Below are 19809 nucleotides of genomic sequence, written 5' to 3'. Positions count from 1 at the left end.
TCTTCCAAATGAGGCACAGTCCCAGGTTCCAGGAATCACAACAAACCATTTGGGGAATCACCATTTAACCCACTATACGAGGAGATTTTAAATAGCCACAAATGTGAAAAAAGAAAAAGAAAAAATTTCATTTGGATAAAAAGTAATATTGAAGAAGGAAATATACCATGACATTACAGACAGAAAATCGAAAACCAAGCCGTTAAAAACATGTATTTCATGTACAAGATTGGAAAAAGAACTCTTTGATAATAAACATATTCCAGGTAAACACAGACTTCGTAAATCTATGAATATTTAATTGCAAATATTAATACCCTAGGTTACTCTTCTACACAAAGGAGAAACTCCAAATCCTGTTATTAGGGAGACATGGACAAACCATATCTTGAGCGTAACTACTGCCAAACCTTCCCTTTCCTTGGGAGACCTAACATGTTACATGGATTAATTACAAAATGAAACGTCAGACTCTACTGAGTTTAAACGAAAGACACAGCTAAAATTTCCCACTGAGGGCATTAAATATTTGATGTCTATGAGTGTGACTGCATAAGTTAATTAAATATTAGGTACAAGAAAAATTCCAAAACTATCTGAAATATGAATTAAAAAATGGCATAAATACCTAACAGTCAGTTAATAGAAACTTTGTTATTGGGTATGTTCCAGGCTTCCTTTTTTGTCCAAAGTCTTCCACTACTGGGCTCCAAGACAGTAAAATGTTTAACACCATCAAGGCCTTGGTCATGGAAAGGGTTTATTTTAGAAATAAAAACAATTTATTTCTTCTTTACTAAAGATCAGGGTTGTTTTCTCTGCTACTTGCTTCTTTCAACTAGTTATCATGTAAGAAAACATGGGCAAAAGCAAGCGTTCTATGTTGGCTGTCCCACAGTGTAGTGGCTGATTAATAAAGAAGCCACCCACTCAACCTTTTAGTCATTTGGTCTCATCTAAAGATTAAGTTAAAAGGATCAAGGTTACAAAGGACTCATGACCAAGATACACCTTTTACAAACATCTTTGGCCACGAAAAGCTTTATTTCTTCATCATGCCCCCAAATAAGTCTTTAATGGGTCAGGAATCCCTTCCCACCTATTAGAGGCCTGTAAGGAATAAATGCTTCAGAGATTAGTTCAGAGCAATACATAGATATGCCAGGAGTGGACCAAACAAGGAAAATGTGGAATACAAGAGTAAACAAAGAAAATCCCACAAAATATACAGTTCACTAACATAAGAAAAGAATCATTGATACAAATTCCTTACTCATTCTACTTTTTACCAGCTCCTTTTATGCTTTAGAAATTAAGATATTTTCAGTCTTTTGCTTTCCTTTTCCACATTGTCTCTAACATCCTGGAGTTTTCTGGAGTTCTGTACCAGGAACACCAAGCTGTCTCTAAAATCACTAGTCCCATGATTTCTGCCAACATTTTCAAGCTCATCAAACAAAGCCAATGTCTGTTTAAGTTTGGCCTGAACAATTTTTTGCTCTTCTAATTCTGCAAGAAGGGCCTGCTTAGTGCATAATTCAGTCTTATACTTCTCCTGTAACTGTTCAATTTCTTTTTGGAGAAGCTGGAATTCTTCCTCACTATAAGAATGCATCTCCTGAGATTTATCTTCCGGAAGCAAGATGTTTGGAGGAATACGCAAAATCCACTGTAAAAACAGCTGCTCCATTTTGACAAAAAGATTATCAAAACGTCCTTTCATGAAGCGAAGAAACTTCTCTGTGCAATTACGAACCTGGACCGGGCTAATCTCACAGTTTGGGATGCCATCCAGCTTCTTCAGAATAACCTGTTCCACAGCCTGCATCACTTCAAATAGGTAGTCTTGAAATGCAATGTAGATCCTGAGCATGCAAGTTTGCGGTGTGAAGCCAAAGAACTGGGCCTCATAGGTCATTGGATCAACAGACATCTTGGCTTATTTTGCTGTTAATTTTGATTGTGAAAAACCTGCAAGTATAAAAAAAAGTATCATTTGGATAAAAAAGTCATCTGAGGAAAGTAACAAATCACATTACAGATAGAAAAGTTTGCGTTCCTTGATACCTAATGCCAATTCTAGCCTCCCTCAACCAGAATATGTGCAAACCCTCGCCCTCTCTGAGGCTGTTTCCATCTGTCTGTAGCTTCCCTTACCCCCTCATTTCCCTTACCTCTCATTTATTGAGGACTCTGGCCTGTGGCTCAGTCTTCTGAAGTCTGTTATCTTCCTAGACAACGGTTCAAACTTAGACAAATAACCTAACCAGCACCCTAGAGACTCAATATCATGAGATTCAATGGCTTCATTCTTTTAGCCACCTCGTTCTTGATATTTGTAATTTCTCTCCCCAAATGCCCTATTTTTTTTTGACAATTTCCTGTGCTATTCTTCCAAGTCTCATTCACATACTCATGCTATACCTTAATCAAGACTTTCAACCCTCTGATTCTCTCTTCCTTGCACTCAGTCTGTTCCACTTCACTTCTTTCCCTAACCATTTTAGGTTCCACCAACCATCACTTTAACCACTCCCTTGCCAATGTCCTCAACTCCCTGTGCTTCCAATCCAGCCAATGGGGGGAAAATCCCAGTTAGAAGCTCAACAAGCTCCTTGTCAGCTTCACAAACCCAACATGTTTTTTCAAGGGTCTAGAAGTCATTAATTTAGAATGTAAACATCTAAGAAAAGAGAGCTCTTATTTCCTTGTCACTGTGGGAGTTTAACCTAGGCATCTTTTTTCTGAGCTATAATCATATGCTTGCCACAGATTTATAAGAGAAGTTTTATTATTCCTTCGGATAAAGACAAGTAGCAAAATAAATGGATACCTCAATTGCCAGGTGAATTTAGGATGGATGAACTTTATGAAAGAATTTGAAGCAAATGGCAGTCAAATTTTTTTATGGAAAGACAAGATGCCGTTAATTTTGAGACTTTACATATGTAATGGCTAAAACAGAATGGTTGTTACTGCTTGGATGCATAAGTAGGGTAGAATTTCTTTCTGTCTTTGTAATTTCACTCAGATTGTCTACAGTGCCTTGTAATCTGACTACGACTATTCTGTAATAAAACTACTTTCTTTTCTATGTCTTGTGGAAAGAGGTCTCTGGGTTGGCAGGATTTTTATTGCCTCGACACTCCTCTATGCCTTCAGGATCAAGTGCAAAACTCTTTTCAACATGGCTTACAAGGGCCTTCATCATCCAACCTTGACTAACTAAATGCTGTCCCTCTTAAGGACCTCACATGTGCACAGTTGAGCTCATAACACTTCCTTTTCACTGCACTCTATTTTCAGTTCATACTAGGTCTTCTCTTATTCTATTCTTCCACCTTTCATCTTCCATAGGAACCCACTCTAACATCTGTTTGCCTTGTTTCTGTTTCCATCACCATCTATCCCCGATATGCCCTCTTCCGCCTCCACCCCCACCCCCGCAATCACCACTGTTGTCCATGTCCATGAGTTCTTTCTTCTTTGTTGCTCATTCCCTCTACCCAGCCCAACACCCCCCTCTACTGTTTTTAACATAGGCTTTTTCAATTAATCTTTCATTTTAATTCAACTTTAATAGGTTTTAGATATATGTTCTTTAAAAATACAGTTTTTTCTATGTATGTTTACATTTTCCTTTACATTTGCAATCACTTCATGTTGTTATACTTCAGTTTATTTCACTGGTTCTGCTGGAAGTGTTCCAACAATTTTATCATATGTATATACCACATTTAATGTCCGTTCTCCTTGTGACAAACACCTAGTCTGCATTCAGCACCTTACTACCAGAAATGATGTTGTAATAAACACCTTCTTATGATGTCTCCTTAGGGACTTGCTGGATATTTACACAGGGAAGTAACTGCTAGCCATAGAATTGACTCATAATTTCACTAAATACTGCCAAAACGTTCTCCAGAGCATTGGGCAGTGGGTAGGTCCTACACTGGTTTACACCCCCACTTCCAGTATATGAGAATTTCTCATATCTTCACCAATGTTTATTCACCATTCTAATTCTTGCCAATCTAGTAGATATATAGTTGTTTTAGTGTTGTTTTTAGAAAACCAAAACTATCTAGCCCCACACACAAGCTGGATACTGAGGACTGAAACTACCTACACTCCCCTACCCCAACAAACAACTTACTGTTTACATTAGCGTGACTTTACTATTCTAGGAGACCAGTACACTTTCACTGTTTTAATGGCTTGAACTGCCCCAAAGATGGATCAACTCTTCAATGGGGATCATCAACAATTTGTAACCTAAGATTCTCTGAAACCCCCGTCTCAGCTGTTTCTACCAATCCTGGGCTGTTACTTCACCATCCCTCCCAATCCTAGTCAAGTCCCCAAACTGAAAGACCCACCTTAAACCAAACTTGCAATTCTCAAAAAATTCCGATTTTCCCTTTCTTCCCCAGGAGACACTGCCAAAGCCCTTTCGAGGTCCGCTGCTCTCCCTTACCAGGGTCAGCAATACATGCAGCATTGTTTTACGAACAGGTTGTGAGGGTGATATTTGGGGAGCACGCAAAAATACTTTTAAGTGCATTTCTCTCATTACCAGGAGAGTTGGGTACCACTTATATACGTGTTAGCTTTTCAGGTTTCTCCTTCTGTGAACTGCCCATTCACATCCGTTTTAAAAACCACTCTCTCCATCCTTTTACTTGGTTCCTTCCTTATATACAACCAGATCTGATGGCCACTCCCTATTCCAAAAACCTTTAGCGCTTCCTTATTGTTTGTCAAGATCTGACTACTCTTTCCGACCAAACCGAACTATTTCCTTTCCCCGTGATGCCTTTCCCTCAGGGAAAGACGCCTTGGCCAAATGTCCTTCAAGGGTCAGTTTAAATTCACTTCCTTGGTGACGCAGCCCCTCCTCTGAACCCCGTCAGGACCCTTCTTCGGGCACTGAGTTAGTTCTACTTTTGGGTGTTCTCACGGGCCTGCCTCACCTTCTCTGCGAGCCCTAGAGTTCCTGAGGGTAGGACGAAGCCGGCTTAGCAACATCTGCAGAATAAGCACGGGAGGTGCCCAGAGCACCTCAACAAGTTGAGCTGCCAGAGCTGCAGAAAACGGCCGCGGGGAACTGCTTCCGGCCAGAGGACTGGCTCCCGACCCCGCGGCATGCCGGGACCTTCAGGCGGAGGCCCCGCCGCCGGGCAGATGATGCCTAACCCAGTTCCCTCTCCGCCTCAGAAAGAGTGCAGCCCCGCGGCACTTACCGAAGCGACCATGAGGGTGACAAATCCGATCAAACAGTGGCTTCGCGCCACATCCTTCCAACCACCTCTTGCTGCCAGAGATCGGCTACGCGGATGGCTCCCCAAAATTCCGACCGGTGCCCGCCTCAGGGAACGAGAGCAAAGGCGGGATGCTGTGGCGCTTCCGATTGGTTGGCTTTTCGATCAGCAGAGGGCCACCTAGATTGGTGGCTGAAAGGGGCCGGGCGGGAAAGCTAGCTGTGGCCAGCCGGGATTGGCGAGAGGAACCTACTTACTCTCTCCTCCGCGACGTGGGTGGGTCCGGAAGCCAGGCTGGATTGCCGCCGAGACGCAACTCGTGATTGGTGGATGGCTTTCCTTCGGGCTCTTGCGATTGGTGGCTGGCAGGTTGCGCGGCGCCGATTGGACAGAAGTGGGCAGGGTAACGGGAGGCCCCTCTGGTCCCGCCCCGCGGTTTGGCTGACTGGCGGAAGGGGAAGTGGGGCGGGGGGGCAGGCGGCGGTGGGGAAGATGGCGTACCAGAGCCTCCGGCTGGAGTACCTGCAGATCCCACCGGTCAGCCGCGCCTACACCACCGCCTGCGTCCTCACTACCGCTGCTGTGGTGAGCAGATGCAGCGCCACGTTCACATTTTCCGGGCTGGATACGATCGGGTCGTCAGGGAACTGGGGTTTGGGCCTCAGGGAAGCCCAGATGAGTTGGTCTCCGGGGTGGGTGGAGGGAACCGGGCTCACTCCGGGGTTCGGAATTGCTTTGAGACTGCTTATCCAGTGGCCCGAGAAGGGAGTGCCGCTGCAGGAGGGTTGGAGGACCAGGACTGCAGTTGAGTTTCTGAGAAATGAAGGCAAGTCAAGGCAGCGGGAGCCGCCCACCCAGAAAACGTGCCTGAGAACTCTGGCCATGGCCAAGTGGTACCGCCGTGATTAGTGGGGGGTGAAAGCCCGCTTATGAAGAAACGTAGATACTGAAGGTAGAAAGCTGGAAGTTGTCGAGACGGAAGAGTCCAGAAATAGAGCGTGGATGCATAGGTTGGCTGGAAGCACCCAGCCCCGACGGTGGCAGGGCCTTTAGTCTCGGTTCTTTCACTGAGTTGTGTTGCTTCACCCACCTGTTTCAGGTGATGCCCATGTGATGGGCAGATTAGTAGCAGCTGCTCTTTCCTTGCCCTATATCTAACATATCACCATCTGCATCCCATCCCTTCATGCCAGCCTCAACTGTTGCAACATCAAGCAAACTTTTATTCTGTGTTAGGTATTGGGGATACAAAGAATTGTACCAGTTCTAGAGAATTCTTTACCAGCCTCGCCCCGAGACCTTAAGGTATTCAGTCTAGGTCACTGAGAGTTGGAAATTGCTAGCCTTACTAATCGTTCATTGTAGGTGATGAGATTTTGTCTCTTAATTGATTCACTTTAAGGAGCTCTTTTTCTATTTCAGCAGTTGGAATTGATCACACCTTTTCAGCTGTACTTCAATCCTGAATTAATCTTTAAACACTTCCAAGTAAGTGGTCCGTCACAACCATGATGTTTCAGTTTTTAAACTTGTTCTTCGTAGTTTTTAGTAGCAAATCCTGACATATACTACCCCAAAGAAGAATTCAGTGGGAATATTGGATTATAAGTCTTATTGTAAGGGGTATAAAGCAGTGATTCTGCAGCCTAATTGGGCTTCAGAATCACCTAGGGAGTGTTTAAGAGATTCTCAAGCTCCTCACGTACCAAATCAGAATAACCAAGGGAAGGAATTAAGAATCTATGTGTGTTTTTAAGTTCCCTGCATGGTTTTAATTTGATGTGTCCAGTTCCTATATTTAGAATCACTAGTTCAAAGTTGATATAATATTTGAGAGGAGACTCACGAGCTAGCCAGGGAGAATCTCACAAGATGCCCTTATGTTGTGCACTCACCACTTGGTACACTCACCACCTTGGTGTTATCACCATGGTCCAGTTCAGAAAGTCAACACTATCAGTGCATTTATTTTTATTTACTTATTTACAAGTTGTAAGAGAAAGTTAATTTAGGAAGTTACAAGCCGTAGCAGGGTAGCTCATTTGGTTAGAGCATTGCCCCTATACACCAAGATTTTGGGTTCAATCTCCAGTCAGGACACATACAAGAAGCACCCAATGACCCTGGCCAGCATGGCTTAGTGGTTAGAGTGTCGGCCTGTGCATCAGAGGGTGGCAGGTTCCATTCCTGGTCAAGGGCAGGTACCTGGGTTATGGTGTTGCTCCCCGACTCCAGTGGGGGCTCCTATGGGAGGCAACCAATAGATGTGTCTCTCTCCCATCCATGTTCCTCTCTCTCTGTTCCTTTCCCTCTCTCTCCCTCCCTCCCTCCCTCCTTTCCACTCTCTCTGAAAAAGCAATGGAAAAAATATCCGAAGGTGAGGATTAACAACAAAAGCAACCAATGAATGAATAAAAACCTATATTTCTCTCTCTTTCCCTCCCTGCCTCCCTCCCACCCACCTCTTTCTTCCTCCCTCCCTTCCTCCCTCCCACCCACCTCTTTCTCCCTCTCCCCCCCTTCCACTCTCTCTAAAAAGCAATGGAAAAACTCTCCTTGGGTGAGGATTAACAAAATAAATAAAAAATAATAAAATGTTAAGTGTTCTACCATTGTGAGAAGTTGAAGTTGTTTTTATTATGAGTGTCCATGGGTTGGGTAGGGAAGAGTATATCAGGGTTTCCAACAAGAAAATGAGTGTTCTTATATCTGCCAATTTGCCTCTTAATTATTAGAGCATTAGGCCTTTACTTGTAGGGAGTTGCCTTTTTGTTTTTTTACTCTTTTATTTTAGAGAGAGACAGAGAGAAATGATTTGTTGTTCCACTTATTTATGCATTCATTGGTTGCTTCTTATACTGGTCCTGACCAGAGATCAAACTGCAGCCTTGGCATATCGGGGCGTCGCTCTAACCAGCTGAGCTACCTGGCCAGGGTGAGAGTTGGCTATTTGTTCAGACTAGAATTTGCATACTGTATTTGCTTTACAATTACTCTTTACTCTGGGTGTTTTGGACTACCTAATATAGAAACATTTTTTTAGCAATTTATATTGCATCCCTGGAGATTTTCTCTGCTATCTCAAGACTGTTCATTAGATTGTGATACTACATATATGAAAGCACTTTCCTATTATGCAAATTAACCTAGTCTTTCCATCAGACCTTTTCCATAATTTCCCTGACCATGTGGTTTGGGCTTTTTTTCTCTTCAAATTATAAAAGAGAGTTTATTTTAAAAGTTACAGAGGTAGTAGAAGTGAGCCAGCTGGGCTGTGTAGGCTCAGGAAACAAGTTACAGAAGCCAAAGAAGGGCCCTTGGAGCTTAGATAAGGGAAAGGTAACACTCCTGGGGCAAAGAAGAGGGGGGTGGGAAAGGCTTGGGTGCAGGTGTGCTGAGAGAGAGCTTGCAGTTGTGGGCTTTTTCTAAAAGACAATCACAATTTCAAGTTTTCTATTCTATTATCCTCACAACTTTCAGGGGCTGAGTGACATCATTCAGACTTTCAACTAGAAGCAGCACAAAATGCAGTGTCAGATTTTGTGCCCCACTTTTTGGTTCAGAATAGTATCACCTAACCATGACCTTTCAACCATTGTAGTCAGAGGATATCTCCTTGTCTTAATATAGAAGTGTTGCCTGGTATATTTTATTTAATCTGTTTGTCTTGAATTTTTTTTTTTCTTTTAACAGATATGGAGGCTAATCACCAATTTCTTATTTTTTGGACCAGTTGGATTCAATTTTTTATTTAACATGATATTTCTGTATCCTTTATTAAGTGGGGTTAGCATAAAAACTTTAGGTTTACTTAGGAAATACAATATTAAGTTGAAACTTTTAATCCCGTTATTTTTGTTACTATCTTAGCCGTAACTTCTAGGTACTGGCTCAGTGGTACACAGAATAATTGGTCAGATAGTAATATTTTGAGGGTGTTTGTAGGTCACTGTTGGTTCAAAGGGGAGGTATTTAACCATAGAATGATTACATTTCTACCCATAAGTCCCTTGCAGATCTGATCAAGGAAGATGAGTGATTTAATTGCATACTTACATAATAATATCAGCAGATAGCAGGTGGTAAAACAAAACCTGAATACAGTGCTAATTAACAGCTTTGATACAGGTTTGGGAGTGGGTTCCTGAGGAATGGAAACTTGAGATCTCCTTGTATCTTAGTTGCTGGTTCTACTGGCTGAAAAGAGAGTGCCATAATATCTGCTGGGCTTACCATGTTCCAGTTTGTTGAGAGAACAGGTTGTACTCTTGTTATATGGTATCTGGGGATACTGAGCAGAGCTTCCCCCTCCACCCTGACCCTCTGGAAAGAGGGCAGTTAAAGCTCACTTCATCTGCAGTAGACAGAGCGCCCATGTAGGGGTGACAGGATTCCTGCCTGGGGGTGAAAGCCTGTGTCTCCCATATGGTATATTATTCTGGTAAGTTTCTAGTAATTAAATTTTTTCATCATCATGCAGCTTCATTGACTGAGGTATAGGGTGCTTACTCTACCTGGCCTGAAGAAGGTGATTATCACACAAGCCTTCTTGATGGGGGGATTCGTCCAAGGTAGGTTGTGAAAAAGGAGGAGTGATGCAGATTATGGTGTGGCTAAACATGGAAAAGAGGAGGCAGAATTGAAAAGGGTTAGTAGGTGACCGGAAGCATCTTTATCCAGCATCTGTTTAGTTCCCCAATTAGGGACAGTTTTTGTAAAATATGGAGTTGCCTAAAATGTAAAGAGGAGTGACCATACTACCACTTGTAAACGTTCTTACAGAAAAAAAGCTTGATTTATAAGTGATGTGGAGTCCAAGTGTACTTAAGTGATACGTTAAATTTTACTTGCTTCATGTTTGTGTGCTTAACATTTTCTTAACCTGGAACTTAAGATACCGTTACTGTCGAATGCTAGAAGAAGGCTCTTTCCGAGGTCGGACAGCAGACTTTGTATTTATGTTCCTTTTTGGTGGATTCTTAATGACTGTATCCTTCAACAAATAGAACAAATGCAGGAAAATGTTAACACCTTCTCTTTTCCTAAAGTTTTTCATTTGTCTCCCACAATTCACTGGATACTCTGAACACACAAGCAGACCTCCAGATTTTAGCTTCAGGGCACTACTGTTTATTTTACAGCATACTTTGTGACAGTTGTCTAAGCCTGGAGGTTAGACAGGGTGCTTTTCTATGGTGAGCAAGTCAGAGGAACTTCTAACCCAGGTGGGTTACTGTTACATATCTTAGATAATATTATTGTTCATGGATGTACTTCACTTTTAAATTAAGTTAGTAAGGAGCTTATTTGGTTACTACCAAAACTGATAAATTATTGTTTGAAAAAAAGAATTGTCAACTGTATAACAGACTTGAATGTAGTCCTGTTTGACTGACAAGATGGTTTTGCTCCAGCTGGCCTTATTTACCTCTATAAAGGTGCTAATGGTGAGTGAACTTTTCATTCAGTTATTGACCAAATAATTAACACATTTTCCATAAAGGCAAGAACTTCATGAAAGCAGAATAACACTTTGAAATCCAGATGATTTTGCCTAAGCAGGTTTTTGCTTGATTGCTCTGGGAAATTATTTTCAAACTCTTTTCTTCTAAAGATGTAAGTTAACTAATGCTCAGCTTTCCTAATTCAGACTTTCGTTAGAACACAACCCTTAGTTCTCTTGCCCAGTCTTCCCTATTGCACTTCTAATGTTGATATTTTCCTTAATGCCATCTGCTAGATTTTTGGTTTGTTTGTGAGCTTAGTTTTCTTGGGCCAGGCCTTTACAATAATGCTTGTCTACGTGTGGAGCCGAAGGAACCCCTATGTCCGCATGAACTTCTTCGGCCTTCTCAATTTCCAGGCCCCCTTTCTACCGTGGGTGCTCATGGGCTTTTCCTTGTTGCTGGGGAACTCAATCATTGTGGACCTCTTAGGTAAGAGTCTTACCACTACTATTTCTATTATTTTACTTATAAGCTTACTTTGTCACTGTTTTTCTTGTTTATTCTGTTTGGCCTTCACATAATAGCTATTATGGGATTATTTGATAGTTATATGCTCAAAGACTACAATGTTAGTTTTATAATTCTTACTAATTATATTGCTATTTCTTCCTAAATATAAGGAACTTATGTTGGTAGATTCACCTGCAACCAAAATTTTAATCCTCTCCCTCCTGTATTTCTGGTTGACTTTAGGTATTGCAGTCGGACACATTTATTTTTTCTTGGAAGATATATTTCCCAATCAACCTGGTGGAATAAGAATTCTGAAAACACCAGCTATTTTGTGAGTATTTAACACCAGGTTACATGTTCTTTTGCAGATAAACTGGGATGGGGTCCATGATCAATGTTCAAGTCAGTAAATATTTGCAGATTGAGCAGTCTGGCTGCTGTTGAGGAGCATTTGTATGGGAGGAGCAGACAGTGCCAGACATGGCGGGAGCAAAGCTCACAGGCTCAGGATGTCCCAAGGCCAGTTTGTTAACTGCTGTCCAGGATGACCACTAGCACCTCCTGTTTCAGAGAAGAGCCTGATGGTTTTATGAAAGCTGCTGAGTTTAGAGAGGTGAGGTAGCAGAATGGGCAAAACTGACAAGAGGAAAGTTGATGGTTTTTTCCTTTTGTTTTGTTTTTTTTGTGGGGATTTTTAAATTGATTCTAGACAAAGAGAGACATCAATTTTTGTTGTTCCACTTATTGATGCATTCATTGGTTGATTCTTGTATGTACCCTGACCAGGGATCCAATCCACAACCTTGGCCTATGGAGATGATGTTCTAACCAACTGAGCTACCCGGCCAGGGCAGGAGGGAAGTTTTTAATGGTGAAATGTCTGGCCTTCCAAACTGGTGGTAGAGATAAGCATTAGAGTGGAAATAGCTTTGGGTTGGAAACCAGGTGGAGGTTGTTCCACCGACCAGCCATGTAATTTTAAGGAAGTCCTCTTTTTTTCGTACTTCATTTCTCCTGGGGATAGAGCTTTCATAGGACCCCTTTCTACCCCAGAATTTTGTGTCCTTGGCATATACTGCATTAAAAAGGGTTCACTTGAGGAATAAAATGTGAGTTTTTAATAAAATGTTGGTTGTAGTATAGTTAAGCAAAACAAAGAAAGTAAAATCTTCCATAGTCCCACCACTTAGATATAACATTAACTTTTTGTTGTGTATTCTTCAATCTTTTATTGTCTGTGTACCTTTTAAAAATGCTTTTCATTTTCATAGCCTTCTTTTTAAGTAATATGGCATAATTGTTTTTCCATTGTAAATGTCCTACAAACATGTGACAGCTACATGATACACATGGTATGAATATCACGTAATTTTACTAATCCCTTATTGATGGACATTGACATTAGCTCTTGCTTTTCCCTATTATAATTCGAGTGGTGAATACCCCTGTAGCTAAATCTTTGCATATATCCATGATTATTGTCAAAGGTTAAATTCCTAGAAGTGGAATTGCTATTTTGTTTATTGCTAAATCGCCATCCAGAATGGATGTTCAGGTTTACATTTCTACCAGGAGCCTGTGTGTCCATTCCCCACATCCTCGTCAAACACGGGAGGTATTGTATTTACTCTTTCCTAGTTTGATGGCCGTAAGATGGTATACAAAAGACTTTTTTTTTTTTTCTGTAGATATTTGAAAGTAAATTGTTAATCTAATGCCCCATGTCCTCCTTTAATTGATTTTCTATAAACAAGGACATTCTTCTATAGTTGAAATCAGGAAGTGAAAGTTAATCCTCAAACCCAATTCCACATTTAGAAGTTGTCCTCAATGTTCTTTATAGCAAAAGATTCCAGTTCAGCTTCTGGAGTTGCATGTACTTATGTCTCATTAGTCTCCTTCAGTTTGGAACAGCTCCTCAGTCTTAGTTCTCTTGCCCAGTCTTCCCTATTGCACTTTTAATGCTGGATACAGACCACTGCCTGCAGGCCCCTAACCCCCGGAGCACCATGTTTGTAGGAGTACGGTGGGGATTCTCAGCACAACTCCCATTAAAAGGTTTTAAACAGGTTGAGCATGATAATGGATTTATGGTAGGCCCTTCTCTGTGGGCCTCTCATAGTGTACCCATGCCAGAGTAAATTTCAGCCTCAAACCATTGCCCAGCCTCCTTACCTGTGGGCTGTGAGCACTGAAGGGGGTTGTACAGTATGGTGGGGAAGGGAGGGAAAGGTTTTAAACAGGTTGTGATAAAGATCACGGAGGGCATTTGGGGTGTGATTATTGGGTAAGAGGATGGGAGAGGTATGTTGTGTTAATATTAAGAATGTCCAAACCTGTAGAGAATTTTTGTAAGAGTTTGAGCCAAACCAATGATGTGTTGGGAAGCAAGATCTCAAATGCTCCTGTTTTTATTGTTTTATTTAATTTGTAGGAATTAAAGGAACTCATTGAAATATAGATGCTTTTCCTGACCCCAATATAAAATAGAAGTTTTCAGATACATTTCTAATTTTATCAGCTGTGGGCAAGTACAATTAGAAATATGAACCGGCCCGTCGTCCGTCATGGCTCAACGGTTGAACATCAACCTATGATCTAGGAGATCGGGGTTCGATTCCCAGTCAGGACACATGCCCAGGTTTCGGGCTCAATCCCCAGTGGGGGGCATGCAGGAGGCAGCCAATTAATGACTCATCATTGATGTTTCTCTCTCTCTCCCTCTCCCTCCCTCTCTCCGAAATCAAAGACGTTAAAAAAAAAAAAAAAATGAATGTAAATAGAGGATGCTGCTTTAATGCTTAATTCTTTAGGGAGAATTTGAATGAACCACATAATAGTATTTTTAAAGTTTTTGGACATTTACTATCCCTCCTTATGTCCTGAATAATTTTTCTTGGAATAACTTATTAATTTATTTAAAATTTTAATTGTGGTTAAATACACATAACATAGAACTTATCTTATACATGTGAAGGGTACAGTTCAGTGGCATTGAGTACATTCACATTGTGCTTCTGTCACCACTGTTCATCCACAGAACCGAAACTGTACCTGTTAAACAATAGCTCCCCGTTCCCTTCTCCCCCTTGCCTTTCACAGCCACCATTCTACTTCCTGTCTCTATGAGTTTGACTACTCTAGGTTCGTCATGTAAGTGGAATCATACAGTATTTGTCCTTTTGTGACCAGCTTATTTCACTTAGCATACCGCTTTCAGGGTTCGTCCGTGTTGTAGCGTGTGTCAGAATTTCCTTTCTCTTTAAGACTGAATAACGTTCCATTGCATGTATGTACCATTTTGTTTATCCATCTGTCAGTGGTTGTGGGGAGACATCCATGATAAATTTAGTGAAAATCAGGTTACAGAACAGAAGTAGTGTGATCTAACTTTTGTAAAAGTGTGTATATAAAAGTTCTGGAAGAATAATGAAAAATCAGTGATTATCTCTGGGAATTTTGGATATTTCACTCATATATTTCCTGTTTTCTCTATAATTAGCATGTATTGCTTTTGTGTTAAAAATTAATAAAGGAGGCCCTGACTATTGTGGCTGAGTTGTTTGAGCATCACCCTATGCACAGAAAAGTTGCCAGTTCAATTCCAGGTCAGGGCACATCCCCAGGTTGTGGGTTCGATCCCCAGTCGGGGTACATATGGGAGGCAACTAATCGATGCTTCTCTTTCCCTCTCCTTTTCTCTCTCTTTTTAAAATCAGTTTAAAAAATTAGTAAAGGAGGTAAAAGCTAATGTAAATATGAAATAATTATGGATACCTTTAAAATATAATAACTTTTTCATTGGTAGGCAGATGTCCATTGGTGGAAATCCCATTTTGACCTTGCAGTATTTAGAACCTGAGATGACTCTGGAACTAAATTATGTCTGTTTCCTGTCTTTTAGGAAAGCTATTTTTGATACACCAGATGAGGATCCAAATTACAATCCACTACCTGAAGAGCGGCCAGGAGGCTTCGCCTGGGGTGAGGGCCAGCGCCTTGGCGGGTAAAGCGGCAGTGCCAATAATGAGACCCAGCTGGGAAGGACTCGGTGACATACCCATTGGGATTCTTTTATCCTTTGTGTTGCAAAAGTGTGGACACTTTTGACAGCTTGACAGATTTTAACTCCAGAAGCACTTTATGAAATGGTACACTGATTAATCCAGAAGACATTTCCAGCAGCTTGCCAGTGGTTCCTCACTGCACTGGCACTGAAAGTGTAATCTCTGAGAGCCAAAAAACTGGAGAAACAATACCCTGCTGCCTCTAGCAAACAAGTACCTGAGTACTTGAGCTCTGGTATAAGGCAGAGCTTTTTCTTCCTCCTCTTTGATAGACGAGGCCATGGTGTAAATGAAGTTTCAGAGAGGACAATAAAACTGAATTCCATCTCTCTCTCACTGAATTAAAGCTTTGTGTGTGATCTTTTAAATTATGATAATGTATTCCAGCCCTCCTGCATAGCTCTGAGCTTGGAGCAGTTTACATGCCCACTCTTCTTGTGTCTCCACAGCTTTCAACTGGATTTCATTTCAAGATTGGAAATATGCAGCTGATAATCTGTGGCTGTATATATACATCTTACTAATTCAGAATGCCAGCTCCAGTAGGAAGATTTGTTTCTGTTGTCCAGGCAGTTTGTTCTCATCGGGGTTTTACAAAACTTGAAGTTGTCCAGTGATCTGGGTAGGGTGGTTCCTATAGCAGCAGGAATTCAACTCCAGGATGGTTCAGCTATAGGCAGAAAGTTAACCTGGCATCTTACTTCCTCTGCTTGCGTTTCTCCATTAAGAAATCCAGGGAAAGACAGGTAATGGCCACCTTTTTGTAAAGCAACAGAAAGATCTTTAGACCTGGGAATCAAGTTACAATGTTGACTTTGGAGCCAGATGAACTGGTACCAGGTAGGCAGGAATACATTTCTCCTGGGCCTTTGGCTGGTTAGCATTTGTCATTTGCTTCATGAAAAGCTAAGAAGCTTTTCAGAGCCAAGTACCTGGTTTACCTTCCCAATCAGGTAGAAATTAGGTTCCACAAAAATAGGAACTTAAGGCCTGTGGTTCAATAAATACGTGTCCGAAATACTCACTTCCCGGGGTCTCAGCAGGTTTGCATCAAATGCCCAAGGAATTCAGAGTCCAAAGGACTAAAATGGCTACCCCGCTGAAAGCATTTCAAATAGTTTCTATAAACAGCATGCAGGCACAGGACCTTTTCCTAAGTAGCTGCAGGCTGGTTAGTGTGTGGTTTCCTTCAGAGATGAAGCTTTAGATTAAATATAAATGGAAATTTTCAGATGGTGGAGTGAATAGTATCTTACCGTCTTTAAATGGAATATGCGTAAGGAATGGAATTTAAATACTTTACATGCTGCTCGTCAGTAATTTTGAATGTGACTGTTGCAGTTTTATAGAATGTGGGTTAACAGGACTGTGTTTTTTGTAAGTGGTTTAAAAAGTCTTTAAATGCCAATCTGGGAATGCAGAATCCTTATGGGATTCTTAAATTGTCATGTCTTTGTTCAAGAAAGCTTGAGTGTAATTAGGAGGGTTTTTAAAGTGCTTATTTGGGGGCTGGAAATGGGTTTCTCTACTTTTATTTGCTCTCCCTTAGTTAACGTTGAGTTACTCAGTTCATGGAATTCTTGCGGTAAAATTTTAATCCTAAAATCTGTTCACTGGCTGTTCATTTAAGTAGGGGATGTCTGTACATAATAATGACTGGGGAAACAGGAAACCAGTTTTGAATCGGTGGCCTGCACACAGTCAGATACGCGGTTTTGAGTTCTCTGGTGGGGTGAGAATTCCTAGTGGCAGGATGCCACGCTGTGCCACTCCACTGTGCCCTGGGCAGTGGTCACGTCAATCACTGACCCCTTATCAGTTTGGCCAGTCCCACTACCACCATCCCTAGCCGTGTTGCCTAATGGGTTACCTAGGCTTACCTGAACATAAGGAAAAGTGCTCACCTATTCTCCGACTTACCTCTGAGTCTCCATTCTTCCAGAACACCATTCCTTTTCATAATGCAAGTCAACTGAAAAATGAGACTCAGTGTATGGACTTTTGTGACCAATTTACCTGACGTAATTTAAGGGACTCCTGGGTTCTACCAGTAATACAGAAAAGCACACCTGACTAAGGCGTAGTTGCGGTGGTGGTGTAGAAATACAATATGCATTCGTTTTTTTTAAAATGGATGTGCAAATTGCATCTCCCTAGGAGATAACAGTTTAAATACATTGTAGTGTGTGTGTGTCACTATGGATTTCTATTTGTTTCTCTCTTCCACTTGTTCTTTTTCTATGTTGCTCTTATATGACCTAATATCTTTCATACTTCTTGTGTAGTCTTTCTAAGCAGAGAGCACCCCAGTGTTGGATTTTGGTAATGAAACCCTCACTGTGTCTCTGGGTCTCTAGAAATTAGGAAATACTGGAGCTATTGGCATGTTGCATAGGGGCTTCCTAGAATTGTCATCTATCCCTGATAGCCTGCATTTTATGTTGCAGCTGTGTTTTCCTTTGACAGGTGAGTACCATCTGTGTTGTCACAATATGCCATTGTTCCCAGTGTCTTGTAGGATGTCCCCTAAGCTATTTGCGTACTATATGATTTTGCATTAAAGCTGGTGACCTTTTTATGACCAAGTCACTTCTCTGCTCAGAAATCCACGGTGACTTCTTAGCCCCCATACCAAATGCATACATTTTGTCTTCCTCTGAACCTTACTCCCACTTCTATCTAACAGGGACCTCAGTTTAAGTCTCTTTAGTCCTTCGAGGCCTGGCCCCTTTCCTGGCTCCTCAAGAAATCATGACTCTAAGGCCCATTTCATTGTCTTTCTTCTTTGAATCCCTGTAAAGCTTCAAGTCTGTATGACATACTCTTACACCAAATTATATATTGTCTTGTACTGTTTCTAGCTGGTACATGTATATTAGTTTTGCCTCCCTCATGAGAATGTAAGCTCCTTAAGGGCAGGGACCATGTCTTAATTTTTTGTATCCACCACAGTGCCTGGCACAGTGCTTGGCACATGGGTGCTGAATAAATACTTTGTTAAATGATCAGTAAACTATTATGTTATTATTAATTAAAGAGGTGTTAATGTATGTGCACTTAAGCTTATACCTGCTCGCTGAGGCTTATGATTATCTCAGAGCAGGATAGAGCAAAATGACTTGCTCAAGGACAGTGGTTTGGTGGTCAGACAAGCCAACAACAGTGACCACCAGATGGTATGCTCATGGTGAGAAGAAACCGTTAAGTCCATAGACCATCCCAGAGCAGTTAATGAAATGTGTTTAACAATTCACCTTTTGGAAGAAGTGCCCAAATAGTCTTTGAAAAGTTGTTAGCTTGTGATCACCTGCATATGAAAGCCACTTAGCCATGTGAGACTTTACTTTTGGAGGGATGTATGTTTCAGACTGCTAATATTGGCGGGGAGGAGAGGGAATGTGTGCAACACTGCTTGATGTCTATATAGGATTTTATTTTTTAACTCTTGAGGCTGCAGAATAGCTGGATTTTTAGGCCAGAGTTTATGGATGAGTTACCTACATATTGGTTTATTTTGTCTGTACCATTTAAAAATTTTTTGAGGCAACATTTAAAATGGACAGGTTTCTGCCCTGGCTGGTGTGGCTTGGCCAGTTGAGCATCTTCCCATGCACTGAAAGGTCGCCGGTTCCATTTCTGGTCAGGGTATGTGCCTGGGTTGCATGCTTGATCCCCAGTAGGGGGTATGCAGGAGGCAGACGATCTATGTTTCTCTCCCTCGCCTTTCCTCTCTCACTAAAATCAATAAAAACATTTTTTAAATAAAAACAAAATGGACATTTCACATGAAAAACATTCACTTTTTTACTTTTCTTGAAAAAAAATTGGAAGATTTGGCAATACCTGGCCTGCATGGCAGCTATTGGTAGTTGCTTCTAGAGAAAGGGAATGTTCAATATCAAGAGATTATTTCACTCATTCATATTATCTACCTGGACTCATAATCATTTGGAGCATATGTGTCTTTCATTAGCTTATTCTGGAAAGCACACGGGGAAAAAGGACTGAGGTCTGTTTTTTACATACTCAAGGTCCATAATTTGAGTTAAACGTTTAATTATTGCTATGGTCTGATTATTTGTTCCCCACCACCACTACCCAACTCACATGTTGAAATACTAATGCCTGATGTGATGATGTTAGGAGGTGGAAGTCTTTGGGAGGTACTTAAATCATAAGGTAGATTCCTCATTAATTGGATTAGTCCCTTACAAAAAAGCCCCAGAAAGATCCCTACACCCTTCCTTTATGAGGACACAGCAAGAAAGCAGCAATGAGCCAGGAAGAGGGCCCTCACCCAAAGGCAACCATGCCAACACCTTGATCTTGGAGTTCCTAACCTCCAGAACTGAGCCATAATTTTCTGTTGTTTGTAAGCCACCTAGTCTGGTGTTTTGTTATAGCAGCTTGAACAGACCAAGACAGTTATTTCCCTTTTAGTTTTGGGTTGCCTTTCTAAACATGTACGGGTAAGAAGTGAAATTTTGTCCATTTATTCTTAAACACATATTTGCTATTAGT

The 19809-nt window shown here is 41.3% G+C and overlaps 2 protein-coding genes and 1 non-coding gene across 5 annotated transcripts; 2 read left to right on the top strand and 1 right to left on the bottom strand.

Annotated features, from left to right (window-relative positions):
- Window positions 1–104: 104 nt before the first annotated feature.
- On the bottom strand, window positions 105–5402 carry MIS12 (MIS12 kinetochore complex component). Its single transcript, XM_016200921.2, has 2 exons — window positions 5244–5402; window positions 105–1971 (listed from the first exon to the last, which is right to left on the bottom strand). The coding sequence occupies exon 2, from the start codon at window positions 1931–1933 to the stop codon at window positions 1313–1315; it is 621 nt and encodes a 206-aa protein (XP_016056407.1). The 5' UTR covers window positions 1934–1971; window positions 5244–5402; the 3' UTR covers window positions 105–1312.
- Window positions 5403–5745: 343 nt separating this feature from the next.
- On the top strand, window positions 5746–18301 carry DERL2 (derlin 2). Of its 3 annotated transcripts, XM_016200967.2 has the most exons (8): window positions 5746–5846; window positions 6684–6749; window positions 8955–9028; window positions 10156–10249; window positions 11002–11197; window positions 11462–11552; window positions 15126–15205; window positions 15738–18301. In XM_016200967.2, the coding sequence occupies exons 1-8, from the start codon at window positions 5754–5756 to the stop codon at window positions 15890–15892; spliced, it is 849 nt and encodes a 282-aa protein (XP_016056453.1). In that variant the 5' UTR covers window positions 5746–5753; the 3' UTR covers window positions 15893–18301. The 3 variants fall into 3 exon arrangements, with proteins under 3 accessions (XP_016056453.1, XP_087682065.1, XP_016056456.1); XM_087825939.1 differs by having other exon boundaries at window positions 15126–15829; XM_016200970.2 differs by lacking the exons at window positions 8955–9028; window positions 10156–10249; window positions 11002–11197; window positions 15126–15205; window positions 15738–18301 and having other exon boundaries at window positions 11462–11547.
- LOC148091212 (small nucleolar RNA SNORA42/SNORA80 family) lies at window positions 13296–13432 on the top strand. Its single transcript, XR_015715936.1, has one exon. It is a non-coding gene; the product is annotated as a small nucleolar RNA SNORA42/SNORA80 family (small nucleolar RNA).
- Window positions 18302–19809: the final 1508 nt, after the last annotated feature.

Source organism: Miniopterus natalensis, chromosome 17 (assembly GCF_054644295.1).
Source record: "Miniopterus natalensis isolate mMinNat1 chromosome 17, mMinNat1.hap1, whole genome shotgun sequence".
NCBI lineage: Eukaryota > Metazoa > Chordata > Mammalia > Chiroptera > Miniopteridae > Miniopterus > Miniopterus natalensis.
This window is presented reverse-complemented; position numbering and strand designations above follow the sequence as displayed.